The sequence below is a fragment of the Coffea arabica genome, chromosome 4e (genome assembly GCF_036785885.1).
Source record: "Coffea arabica cultivar ET-39 chromosome 4e, Coffea Arabica ET-39 HiFi, whole genome shotgun sequence".
Classification (NCBI taxonomy): Eukaryota; Viridiplantae; Streptophyta; class Magnoliopsida; order Gentianales; family Rubiaceae; genus Coffea; species Coffea arabica.
This window is the reverse complement of record NC_092317.1, coordinates 3,430,593-3,444,426: the sequence shown is the minus strand read 5'-3', so window position 1 is coordinate 3,444,426 and position 13,834 is coordinate 3,430,593. Positions and strand designations below refer to the sequence as shown.

General features: G+C 38.4%; 1 protein-coding gene across 2 annotated transcripts; it reads right to left on the bottom strand.

Annotated features, from left to right (window-relative positions):
• Positions 1-374: 374 nt before the first annotated feature.
• On the bottom strand, positions 375-13,495 carry LOC113742296 (protein REDUCED CHLOROPLAST COVERAGE 3-like). Of its 2 annotated transcripts, none has more exons than XM_027270108.2 (23): positions 13,055-13,495; positions 12,823-12,884; positions 12,568-12,660; positions 12,299-12,383; positions 10,342-10,686; positions 10,157-10,221; positions 9,891-10,022; positions 9,356-9,397; positions 8,739-9,266; positions 8,108-8,262; positions 7,048-7,552; positions 6,701-6,763; positions 6,505-6,606; positions 5,932-6,249; positions 5,759-5,851; positions 5,532-5,633; positions 5,335-5,439; positions 4,225-4,358; positions 3,676-3,859; positions 3,419-3,550; positions 2,835-2,947; positions 2,669-2,747; positions 375-2,427 (listed from the first exon to the last, which is right to left on the bottom strand). In XM_027270108.2, exons 1-23 carry the CDS (start codon positions 13,122-13,124, stop codon positions 706-708), a joined length of 5,229 nt encoding a protein of 1,742 aa, XP_027125909.1. In that variant the 5' UTR covers positions 13,125-13,495; the 3' UTR covers positions 375-705. The 2 variants fall into 2 exon arrangements, with proteins under 2 accessions (XP_027125909.1, XP_027125910.1); XM_027270109.2 differs by having other exon boundaries at positions 12,299-12,371; positions 13,055-13,454.
• Positions 13,496-13,834: the final 339 nt, after the last annotated feature.

The following is a 13,834-nucleotide window of genomic DNA, read 5'->3' as shown; positions in this document are numbered from 1 at the left end:
TTTCCTCATCGTGCCTATCGCGTTGAAATGAGTCTGCATTTTCTTCTTTTCCTTCCCACACCATCCTCTCTTTTTCTTTCTTGGATGGTGACATGTGGAAATTCGGGTAACCGAGTGGAAATTCGAGCTCTGAATCATACGGTTTTGCTACTTTAAGACCAATCTATCGACCATTAAGTTAGTTTACAGAAGTCAATATGTTCACATCAACGTTGGGTGTCATTTCTCTTCAAAAAAAAAAAAAAGTTATGTTGATATTGTACGCTATTGAGGCCATATCTTAGTATGATGTTATCATCGACTGGGAAGTTGGTCATATTGTCTTTGCTGTTAATTTTGCATGATAACGTTACATCAATCTACAGGAAGCGAAGTTAACAGATTAAAAAATAACTCATCATTTTGGCAGATCGATCAGTAATGTCGTCGGATTACAGAAGCTTGAGGAGGAGAAAACATTTACTGCATAATATACAAAGAAGGGAACAAAATTTCTGGGCAAGAAAACTTTACAACTATTACTAGAGCAACCAAAACAGGAAATCAGGATTCTCTATTAATGAAATCTAGAACTGGTTATCTAGTGAGCCGCCACTGTTTTGTTTCTTGATTTGATGCAAAGATATCTCCGCCATGCTTGAACTGGGAGAAGATTATCATACTCTTTGTGCTCTAGTTCATTCCAGGATTACAGCTTGACCCTCTTCAACGCACTGAAGCACATATAGATCGTGGATTATACAACCCATTCACCCCATTCGTGAAGTGCTGCCTATTTCTTCTCCGTTTTGTAACAACAATAAATCCTTCGCCATCCCCATGCCTATTCTTATTCACATCGACTATTTTTGGCTTTTCATTCTTGTTGCCTTCGGACACCATTTCTTTCTTTCCTTCATTTCCGTTTAGGACTTTTATTATTGCACTGTCATTTGCAATTGCTTCAGCAGAATTTGCAGAACCCTCCCGCTTCTTCTCACTGACAAGGGACTCACTTTGAGAATCTGAAGAATGCTGCACCGACTTGACAATAAAGCTTAGTAGTATTTGTCTCGCTAACTCAGCCTTTTCAGCTTCTGAACTACTCTTCTTTGACCTCGCTTCTTGGAGCCCGTTGCTTACCTTTTTATCAAGCTTCTCTTCTGAGGAAACTTCAGGATCTGATGCATTGGAGTCTCCCGAGGAATCAGAAGAAGTAGATCCCTTTGAACCTTCAGTTGCCGCAGACTGGCCCCAAGCTTTTCTGGGAACAAATTCCGGTGCGTGAGGGTTCATAGTTTTTGGCGAAACAGATTCATTTCTTTCCATTATAGGGATTTGGTAATTTAAGATCCCATGTTTCATTCGGTACGAATGGCTTGTTCTGTAGTATAAAGGTGATCTAGGACCACAAGGAACTCTAGCCGCAACTGAGGGGAAACCCGCTGGTTCTGTGAGCATGCTTTGACTTGCTACTATATCATAGACACTAGTTGCCGTAGGGGAGCTCAATGAGTGGACCAAGGGGCAGGCACCTGGATTAAATGGTGGAGCTGCAGCTGAAAGCTTGCTCCCATTTGTTTCTGCATGTTTTTCTTGATCATTTGGATTCAAGACATCCTCAAACTCCGGGGTTGAATTCTCTGCCTTGCTACCACTTCCATTAACCTCACCTTCAACTGGTGATCCTGTATCTTCAGGATTAGGTAATGCATCGTCTAGAGCTATGCTTTCTTTCCCATTCTCTGATGTCTCGGGTTGACTAATGGAGATTGGGTTATCAGTGTGTGCCTCGTTTAATTCTTCTACCTTTTGTTCTACTTTCTCCAGAAAGGGCTTTGGAACCGTACCTGGTGCTGCCACGGCTACATCTTTATATGACAAAGACTTGGAAGCCGTGGGTGTGAGACTGGCAGGATTTAAGGACACTTTAGAAGCTGATGTTGGAGAAACTCTAGCATCCAAAGACTTGGCTGGTGGTTTACTTGAATCTTCAATAGCACCAAGACTAGCAGTCTTAGCTTGCTTCTGCAGAGAAATATCACCTGACATAGTCTTGGATGATGGTTTACGTCCCTGTGCAATAGCTTCCTTTCGCTGACTGTTGTCTCCAAAATTATGCCATTCAGAGTTTAGCTTTAACTTCGTAAGATTTGGCCGCCTGCGGTTGAACTTCCTTCCAGACCCATTACCAGACCGTCCTTTTGGGTTAGCTTCTTGCCACCCCTCATCTGAACTGATATCTTGGACAACTTCTTCTATAACTGGAGAAGTGGTAATGCTGCTATCAATGACCTCGGGCTCCTGGATGGGAACCTTGATTGCCTTTGTTTCCACATTGTCACTTCCTGCTGCAGTCACAATCATATCAATAACATCACCACTTGTGGACTCATCATTTCTATCATCATGCAGCCCCTGCTGGAGTTTATCACCCACAGGCAACACCTGAGAGACCACACATAAAAGAACGTCGTCAACTATGTATGCATTCTGAGAAAGTTGATCTCGTAGTCGGAATTGAATCCTTTCCAGTCTGACATTAATGGAATATAAGCTTTAGCTTGAGTGAGTTGGAAAGTTAAATTTCTTCAAAGTTAACTTCACATTTCTGACTTCGGCTAGCAGGAAAAAAAAAAGTGAATTTATAAACAAGAAAAATATAGAGAAATAGAGGAAAGAAACCTACCTTTGCACGTCGCTTCCTCTGTGCATCTGTGACTCTTGAATCTGGATCAGGACTTATGTAATCAAGGAGATCAGATACGCTGCAATACAAGATCAAAGATTTTTGTTCATAGGGGCACAAGTGCTTGAATTATAACTAAAGTAATTTGGGAATACCATATTAATACCTAAGATGTCCTTTGCTAGCTATAGATGCATCAGGTTTTGGGGTTCCATTCCTTGCTGCTTCTTGCTGTTCCAGGGCTTTTGATTCAAAATATTCCAGCCATGCAGCAGCATCCTGAAGTTCATTACTATATCACTCTCCAACTTTGGACATCACAATAACATGACATTTCTTTTTAGACTACAAGATAACAAAAGCACCACATTTTGTGCAGTTGTAAGGTGTTAACCCAATTTAAAAGATACTATATTCTACAAATCATTTGTATCATCATAGTCCATTGTAGTTTTTGTTTTAAAAAAAAACTATTTTTTTTGGGCATGAAAATTTTCATGATGAAGCGCCACTTTTCTCATGATCATGACGTCGTATACCCAAAACCATATGGTGCACAACATTATTGGTATCATCATTTTCTTCTCAGGAAATTGTTGTTATTTCATGTCATGAGTATGCAAAAAGCATGGTAAGAACACTAGAAAAGAGGAAGTACAAAAGCCAATAGGCGGGTAGTTCAATTTGGACAAAGCAGCGTAGCCTGATAACCACGTCAAGGTAAATCATACGCTATAATTTTGGGCTCACCTGAGTTCGGAGATCCTCCAATCCCAGTTTAGCTTGAAGAATTTGTAGTGTAGTTTGTTCATGTTGCACACTAAGTGAATATGCTTCCATTAATGAAAGAGCTATGGCTATGGCATGATAGCTAGCAGCAGTCTTCACAAGCAATAAGAAACATAATCATTATGTACTGGAAAAGTGAGTCATTATCGAATATGAACCAGAAAGTGCTTTAACATACGTGTATGTGATTGATCGAAAATGCAAAAAGAGAGAGCTACCTGTATATGATCTGCTCCCAGTAATCTTTGGTTGCATTTAAGGGCTTCATGCAGATATCTGAGAGCCACATGAACATTACCCATTCCCTCTTCCATCATGGCCACATTTATATACGTAGCAGCTGTATTCGGATGAGATAGTCCACAGGTAAAATGAAGAAGAAACAAAGCACGGTTGACATATCTGCCATATAATAACAATTAGGGTTGAGAAAGGAACAGTATGGAGAAAAAATGAAAAGATCAGCGCAGGGCAAGAGATATTTGAATCATTTCAAAAAGAAAAGATCTCAGTTTGGTAGAGGTGGGACAATGAGGGTTACTACAAGCACTGAGCTGAAGCTTTGGAAACATCAGAAAAGGGACTTCAAAAAGCACTACATATGCTTTTTGGGTGAAAGAAAGAGTGCGATATGTTAATAAGAAAATCCAAAACTTTTCTATTGAAACAACCATCCTGCCTATGTCTTCATATGATATCAATAAGAGGAGAAAACATACTTTTAAAAGCAAGAAACATGCAATTGAAATTTGAAGCATGATACTCACTTGAGTGCCAACTCAATGTGCTGAAGACGATAATAAAACACAGAAAGATCCCCATAACTTTTCATTGTATCGGGATGGTCAAGTCCTAGCTCCCTCTCATTGATATCCAATGCCTTTTGTTGATAAACAGTTGCCTGCACAACAAATGGGAATGGTCAGGCAGAAGAAACTTTCATGGGCTTATGTTGATAGCAACCAAAGCATGGACACGAAAGTAACACTAAGTGTAGCATACAACATACCCTTAAGTAATATTATGAATTTTCATTAACTTCAAGACACTTATTATGGCAAATCCAGTTAATGAACTCAAATCTTATACTCCTATTTGGACATGGCGCGCTTAAAATGTGGCGAACTACCCCTGACTTCGGTCTACTCTTATATTCCTATTTGGACATGGGTCCATATATGCACACAACCTTTCCAACAATTAAATCAGAAAACATTTCTCCAAAATTATTCATTATACATAAAAGTAGAGTGATGAAAATATGTGAAATGGAATAGGAACCAGCAATAAGCATCTAAAGGTATGCATCCTTTTTGACTTCTACATAATTGTAACACAAGCTGAAATCATATACCAAAAATTTAAATTGTTTCCTTTTCTGATATCATGCTTATATAGAAAGCTAACATGTAATGACACTTATATTTCTCCCCTGTAACTGGTCTATATTTAGGAAAGATGTCATATTTCGCGTTGGATAATCACAAAGCCAGACCCATAACAATGAAATGAGAAGTATATAAGTGTCTTTCACTTGTCTGCATGAAATACCAGATACAAATCTCATGCAATCAAAAGATTTAACAAGTGCCTATGCTTTTTAGATGGAAACTTATGGGTATAGCTTCTACTTCTTCAATTGACTCCATTGCAGGTAGATGTTAGATTGGAGTCATTCTAGTACAAGTAAAATACAACTGTTTCTCTAAAAGCATAATTTGTCATTCTCTTAAAAAAAAAAAAAGACTATTCTGTCCATGGCATTGTCAGAGCAAAAATAATTATAAAAAAAAAAGAGAAAAGCAGGAAAAAATGGAAAAGATAATGCTAAGATGGTTAAAAATCATCAACTTGAAAATGAAAGAACCTTCTTTCACCTGATTAAAATCTCCAGTGTGATAAAGAACAACAGCCAGGAGACTGTAGGCACTTGCAGTTGTTCGATGATAGGGACCGCATACAGCTATCATCTTCGCAAGAGCCTGCAAATTAAGTCACACAAATTAAAATCAAATTATATACCTAAGCGGCCATCAACCAATGAAATTTACCATAAACTTGATTTGTATATTACTTTTGTTCCATAATTAACAGCATCTTCAAGCTTCCCTTTATCCAGTGCAATCTTGGATGACTCTAGTAAATTTCTTCCATCAGCAGAAGAGCATCCTACATGCTGCAAGGGTACATATTAAGAGCAGGTTATTCTGAAGCCATTAACCAATAGAATGTACAAATTAAACAGAAGATCAATTGCAGTCTAGAGTCTACATGCACCAAAGAGTGAGAAAGAGAGCATACTTTACAGACAGGCACCACACTGATAATATCAGATGGTCTAAATGGATTTGGGTTTCCCATGTCATAGTCTCTTGGAACCAACTCCAACCCGACCTGAATTAAATATATACAAATAAGAATAAACATCTTAAAATAAGGTAGGGTTTTTAAAAAAAGTTTGATGAAAGTACTACCTTATGACAAAGTCCCCGAAGAATTGACAACTTCCTCAACTTCAGAATCTCATCTTTCAGCCTCCAACCAAATCTTTTTGCCAAAAATGTCCTCAACCATTCTAAATGGAGTGTATAATCATCACTAAAGTTTGAACCAGTGTCCTCAGCAGTGCAGGAGCCAAGCAAGAAGTTAAGTGATGACGCAATTGCTACTGGTAAGTTGGCCCAATTGTCAACAGAAGCAATAACTGCCTTAAGTACATGCTTAAAAGCTCGAGTAACCATCTCATGAATACAAAGCGACTGTATATGAGGAAGCTTCTCCGCAAGTTCAACCTAATTCATTTGGAAAGCAGTTTCACTAAATTAATACCAATCCAATTCATATGAAAATGATTTATTTATTGTTTGATACTCATGAAGATTGTTTTCTACGTGTAAACAATACAAACAAGCAGAATGAGGAAGAGTATGTGTAACTTGCATGAAGAGAGAGAGAGAGAGAGAGAGAGAAAGAGAGAGAGAGAGAGAGAGAGAGAGAGAGAGAGAGAGAGAGAGGGGGAGAGGGAGAACAGAGAATTAGTATCTTACCACCCGACCCAAAGAACACATCCGCAACCCTCTTAGATGCATGAACTCAGTGAGCGTGCGTCCATCAACTGGGGACAGTTCAAGAGATGCAAAGTCCGTAACCTACAATAGACAAGATATCGAGCTATAACACTGTGCAGACAACAATGGTAGAACTTCTTAAAACCCTCCAATTTAGAACCAAGATACATCTTACCAGCTTAGGCAAAGCAACTTCGTCATAATACTTATGGGCCAGCTTCATGAGCTCATCGACAGACTGTTAACAGAAGCTTATAAACTCAGGAGAAGTATATTTCAATGGCCAATCAAATTCCATTGAACACAAAAGGAAAGAAAATGAAAGGCACAGGATGAACCCTTATAAGTATGAAACAAACTATATACAAGAATAGTTTCCCTCTATGTACTCGTGTCCTTCCTCTTCTCATAATTTCTCCCACTTAGTGTGTGCGCATGTGTGGGAGGGGAACGGTTGAATCACTCAATTGACTTTGTGTATAGTAGCATGACTTTTGTTTGTTGAATTAAGCCTAATAATACCTTGAGATGAAGACCGGTTCCACTTTCTTTCAGACGTTGATAAGCTTCTTCAGAAATAATATTCCTCAACTCATTTCCACATTCAGAGTCATTGCTATTTAACTCATCAATGCTGCTTTTGGTGTTGGAACCGCTGACTCCGCCACTTTCTTCATTTTCTTCTATGCTACTTGAACTATTTGGTTTCCTTTCCCTCTTCTTCAGCATTTTAAATTGCTTCCCTAAGCCTTTAACCACTGGCTCAACCTTGTTATCATCCTCTTTATTTTTTGAACTGTTTTCTGTTGGTGTTTCCTGTTTTTGTAGATGCTGTAACCAGCAAGAACCAAGTTCCCACCTGATAGTCCTATCATGCATAGCTTCGTCTGCTAATTTACTCAAACTATCTTCAACTATTTTTCGAACAATGCACCTTGATTTCTCAAAGTTACAGTAATGGGAGTTACGTGATTGGCCTTCCCCAGATGATTCAGAAGTAAATGACTTGTGAAGCAAAATGCGCAAGCTGCCAAAAACCATAGAACCGGAGTAAGCATGAAAATCCAGAGCATTTATGCAAATTTTGACACATTACAGCAGGAACTTTGTGTTCAATCTACTAAACAAGGCTACTAAAAGAGATTAACTTTATAATTATGGATGATTAAAAGTTGTTTAGCAATGTTCCCCTTGAGACCCCACGCAAAAATAAAGCTCCACATTTTGAAAATTAATTCCATAGAGTTTGACTTCCTCTGAAATCCAAGGTGCAAGTTTAGTTGCAGAACCAAGTGCAAGTGCAACTTCTTTGGCATTTTGCACATTGTATCAACTGATAATCATATGAACTCTTTTTTAAACAAAGTTGGCCGTACAGATTTCTGCTTTGCACCACCATCCACCCAATGAAACAACAATTCTACAATTTCTAGTTTAATTATGAGGTCGGCGGATTCCTACCCACATGAACTTCCATCCTTAAAAAGAGGAACTGTAAATTTGTTTTGAGCTGAAACTTCATTTTGAAGCGTTATCTGACTTCATAGATTCAAAGTGGAGAAAGCAGAAATGTCATGGGTACCTGTTAATGTTGAGTGCATTGGCTCCTCCTTCCGGTTGGTCATCAATTTCTATGTTATTCACTAAATTCCTTCCCCTCTTGACATGGCCAATAACTTTAACTGTTGCAGTATATCCGCAATGTCTCACAACAACAACTCCCAATGAGGGAGTATCCTGCAACAGAATTAGTTATATTCTTAATCTCTTCAGATAAGATCAGAAAGGAAGTCAATGACTGAAGAGAAAGGAGGAATAAATTTTTGTCTGATAATTCCCTGTAATTTCTGCCAGGAGAATGTTTCAGTTGTGAGTGGTGGCACACCTACTTTCGACATAATCATCTCAGATCCAAAAGTTTCTTTCAAAATCAAGCTAGGACCTTAATTTGATAGAAGATATTATACAAAAAAAAATCCACCAAATCTACCTTTTGACTCTTTCCTTCTAATTAAATAGATCCTGAAGGACCATAACCCCATCAACTCTGGATCTTACTATCAACTAATTATGATAGTTAACATGTATGATGAGTACCGACTAAATATTCCAATAAAAGAGTGGCAAGATGGTTTGTTGGCATTCAAAAGATTGTGCTGGATCAGGTGATAAAGAATAACAAAGCAGTGTCAAGAGAAGTGGAAGTTACCCACATGCATAACTACACTCTCATCTGCAGTCAACCCTTTAAGTAAGTTTCTTTGAGTCACTTCCTGAGAGGATTGGTTAGGAATTCCCGAGAAGATATTTTTAACTTCTGCTTTTGAGCTCGCATCTGTTGCATCTCTTTTTACTGTTATAGACAAGTCTCCAACACGATCCTCAAGCAATATTGAACCTGTAGAAGAATTGATTCTACCTTTTGCAGTGGAATCCATTAGTTCGCCTATGGCTGAAACTGCTTTGAAGGTTGAAACCTCAACAAAAAGATTGTGAAGCAAAAAGGCCTTCCGGTCGCGGACCACCCTCTCCTCCTCAGTTTTACAAGGAAGGCTTGCCAATATTGCAAATTCTGTAGCCCATGGTCTCAACACATACTCTCCATGCCTTCCCTGACCCCCACCATTGCCTCCCCAATTTTCATCCTCTGCTGGCAGGGGTGCAAATTCCGATGTAGGATCGGCTACAGATGGAGGGACAAGCCAAGTGTTGGCCCGGAAACCATATGGAAGATTGCCAAACTGAAGAGTGCATTGTAATCAGTTCACTTCTTCCAATTTATCGTATTCAAATTTTAAAATAGAAGCTTGTATAGTACAACAGTGGTCACCTTATTGTGTTCTATAAAGGATTTCATTAATGAATCATATGCCTGCACAAAAGTCACAGCTATTACTCATCAGTAAAGCAAATTAGGTACCATTTCAACACATCTGTAGCTGGAGAACTCACATGCCATGCAAAGATAAAAAACCAAGTCACGTCATTTGGAGAAAATTATCCAAGTTTTCAGTAAAGTAGCCATTAACTGAGTCTAAAAACGGTCAAACAAATGCCTTTTTTCCACGAAATGAAGTTGGAAGTTGGAACTATTGCTCAAGATTTAGCCATCATTCAAATGGTATTTCTCTTAAGTAGAGATATTAGTTGGAATCGGAACAAAATCCAAGTTTTAGCCATAAAAGGAAAATGGCACACTTTGTAATATACTGTAATAAATATTTGTGCTTGACCACAGCAAACATTTAACTTGTCCATGCACAAAACCGAATCATACGAAAGAAGAGTGCAAGATCATATCATCAACTCTATGCAAATTAAGCAGCTGAAGTAGTTAGCAGTGAAGCATTACGAAAATAGCTTACATTAACAAAGGCTTGGCTAAGCTGCTGCAGAAGATCAACCAAGGAGTGGCTTTGTAAAAATTGCTTTCCCATAGTATAGAAACCTTTTCTTGATGCAACCACTTGTATTAATTTGCCATTGCATATTTTGATCTACATGCACACAATTTCCATCATCAACGTCCTCAATTTCTAAAACTTCTATACTACAAAAGAAGGAGGAGGGTTGGGGGGGGAGGGGAGAACGACATCTTTACAAAAACAACAGGAGTAGAAGAAAAATGCACCTGCATTTCGAAAAAATCTCCTTCGCGCCCCATCTCTCCATCTTTACGATCCACCCTTTTCAAATCTGCATGAAGCCGAAATGGAAAGAATACAGTTTACATTAAAAAAATGGATAAAAAAGATTGAACTTTGGAATTAAATGCTCCACTAGTAGAAAAAGGAAAAGGAAGAGAAAAAAACCCACTTAATATTGGAGGAGTTAGGTGGGAGAAATTGAAGAACTCGTAGAAATCGGAGAGCTTCGGAATCGGGTGTATAGCCACCATATCATAGCCTTCACCTACGGCTGCCGCCGGCGCCGGCGACGGCGATGGAGAATCCGGTGGCCGGACTTCTCCATCAGCCGGTGAGGACGGTCGGCCAGATGGACTATTTTGCTGGGTTTTGTTCTTCTTGGCACGAGATTCTGTTCCGCCGCCAGCGGTGGCGGCTCTTCCACCTCTGGTCTTGGCGAAGCGTGTAGTGCACGCGACTATGTCAAGTAGTCTCCGCACGTGGGCTAACACTTGAGACACCTCTGCGTAGTCCTCTGAGGAAAGACAAGTGAGTGGCAATTTTGTCAATAAGAAGGAATAATTGGACAATATGTTTAAGACAGGTAATTACTAGTACTTTTTTTTTTCCCCCTCTATTCCTTCTACGTGGCAATTACCACTGGTTCAGTACTACTAGTATTATGTAGGGCCATGGGATTGAAATTAGCATACAGTAATTTTGACTAATTTTTGATGAGTTTGAACAATTGAATTGCAAAATGGGAAAATCTCAATATTATGTTTTTGGGTAATAGAAATCTGAATGATGGATGCCGAAGCACCAATAATACGTGTTGGTGCATTTTTACATCAACCACGTGGATCGTGCGTTTGTTGTCCAAAACAGCAGTAAACAAAAACGTTTATCATTCGAACCAAAAATCGTTTTAAAACCATGAAAAATGAAAAAATGTTCCCATCAAACTCAAAGTGGTGATCTTTGACTCAATCAAGAGTGTTTTGAGAAACTATAGAACCGTCTCATATCAGGGTCCAAAAAGGCAACAACACAATCACTTTGGGTTTTGTTTTTTTTTTTTTGGTCAAATTGCGTTTTATTTCTTCTATCATGAAGAATATTTTGTTCAATACTCCATACCCCTTTAGGATTTTGTTGGCATTTTGATCTTGACTTATACTTCCTTCCAAAAAAAAAAAAAATCTTGACTTAGACTACTAGTACTTTCTTTTAGGTGGTGGGTGAAAAAGTGAGCTTGATGACCTGCCAAGTGCCAACCCATCTTTTTAGTACATCGATTCTGACGGGTGTAATGGAGTCAAAACAAAGACACTATTATGACCTGCTAGGTCAGTACATCTATTATGACTCTACAAAACATCTTTTATGTCAAACGCTTTAAATTAATAAGAATGGTCGACCCAATGCGGAGTTTACGAGTTCTGATTGTCATCTTCTACTATTACTGGCCATTATTTTTTTTTTATACTAATAATAAATAATAACAAGTATTTGCAAGCTGCCAAAACAGGAAAAGAGCAACAAATGGTGCATAAACATAATAGGTTTTATAACATCATATATAGATATAGTAAAAACTGTAGAAATGGTGCGACCAAGCAGATGCCTTCTTCTGAAAAAAAAAGTATATGCCTTCTTCTGCTGTTCATTTAACCTAGCGGGACCGCAGCCACAGGAATCCAAGTTGATGGCTCGTTGTATTATCAGCTAATCTAATAATAATAAGCCAAAGAACATTTTGAAAAGCACCCTGCTTTGCTTTATTTGTTTAATATAAAATTTAGAGAGCGCAATAATATAATAATGCTTGCACTTATCGTTCATTTACCCTCGACCCCTCCCCTCCTACGAGAAAACCCACTACACAGCCTCGAAAATTCCAACAATTAAGTAATGGACAAGGACCAGTTGGGCATTGGCCAGGAACAAACAACCTGTACTGCGCCGAATGCAGACTTGAATGTGCGCCCGTACATATATATATATATATATAGATTGGCTAGAATATTTTTACTATGCATAGGATTCTTAAAATGACTAGCAAATCATATATAGATAGCATAGATTTAACGGCACTAGGAAGAGCCACGAGGGCTGAACATATTGGTATTATAATCATCACCTACCTTCGACCATCTTCAGCAGACATGGCTTGAGGGTGACAACCTCCAACTTGTCATTTAATTTTTGTCCTTTAACCTGCAGTTTAGGCTATTCCATTTTGTTAATCGAATCCGACGACTAAAGCATGATTAAAATTTTTCATCAGCCAAACACTAGGCATATAATATATACACCTACCTGGACTTAACTTGTAATAAATACTAGTATGAATTTAGTTTATACGGACGGAAAATTTTTTTTTTTTATTTTTTTAAAAAGAATTCGTCATCACCTCATGAGATAAAGAATAGTTTGTAAGGTGGCATGTTTCAACATTGGCAGCAAGCAACTTCTTCACATCCAGTATCTTGTCCGTCGAGATGCCCTGGATTCCCAAAGATGAAAAAAAAAAAAACAGTTAAAATTCTCTTTTAATCAATAACTGAGCAAGCTTAACAAACAAAGAAAACAGTAGTGCAAATTCGTCAGACCGGTCATTCACATTAACTAACTAAACCCTTTCTGGCATGGGCAAAAAATCAAATACCTTGAGTATGACTTGAGTTTCATATGGGGTGATGACAGTTATGTCAAGAACACCAGGTACAACTGCAAGTGATAAGACAAATCAAACGACGCTATCAATCGTGAATTCTGAAATGATAAGATATCAAAAAAAATCCACAGCTGATGAATTCACAAAGAATTCGTGTAATGTGAAACATTCCAGCATAGGAGTACATGGGCATAATAAAGTAACATATATATGAGATTCTAACCTTTCTCTTCTTTCTTCTTCTTATCAGTCTTAGCTTTGTTTCCTTTGCCCCTGCCTGACCTTGGGGCCATATCCTAATTCTTTCTTTTTCAGAGGAAATATGTATAAGAAACGAGTTGAAGGGAGCTGGCTAGCCTCGCTATAAATACGACTGGGATTGAAACTTGGATTATTAGTGAAAGTTATGCATTAATGGCCGCCGGCATGCCCATGCAAAATCGGATGGAAGAGCTCTTCATAACTAAAAAAAGGAAGAAGAAGAAGAAGGAATACGAGTTAGGGAGCTGAGAGATAGATAAGAGGAGTACGAGTTAGGTGTTATTAGGTGTATTGGATGATAAAAAGGAAGAAAAGGGGTGAAGGGAAAATCTTAAGGGGTAGAGAAAGAAAGAAGATAGGATAAGGGTTTTAGGTTGAGGTTCTCGTGGATTTGTAAGAAATCCTGACCTCTCCTTCTTGCTTGCTTGATATATTACAGATTACAATTTACACACGCACACACACCACAACACTGATGGCTGCTGACCCAGTGACCACCACACACACTCTCTCTCTCTCTCTTTTACCCTTTTTTTTATTTTTATTTTCAAAATACAATTTTCTTTTCTTTTCTTTTTTATTATTTGGGGCTCTGCTGATCTCATTTATTTTTCCACGCACAAAACACACACTAGATGCGATGCTCCTTTTTTTAAGGGGGAAGGGCAGCAGGCAGCCCCATCACCCATATACATTCAGACAAAAACAAAATTGGTGGGGAAACGAAGGAGACGGTTCAGTC

What these genes read in the sequence shown, in the direction of transcription:
- LOC113742296 (XM_027270108.2), bottom strand. Translation starts at nt 13,124, where the DNA reads ATGGCCCCAAGGTCAGGCAGGGGCAAAGGAAACAAAGCTAAGACTGAT. An exon ending in TTAGCCAAGCCTTTGTTAAT is followed by an intron (nt 9,398 to 9,890) that starts GTAAGCTATTTT and finishes ACTTTTGTGCAG; the next exon opens with GCATATGATTCATTAATGAA. An exon ending in AAGTTGCTTTGCCTAAGCTG is followed by an intron (nt 6,607 to 6,700) that starts GTAAGATGTATC and finishes TGTCTATTGTAG; the next exon opens with GTTACGGACTTTGCATCTCT.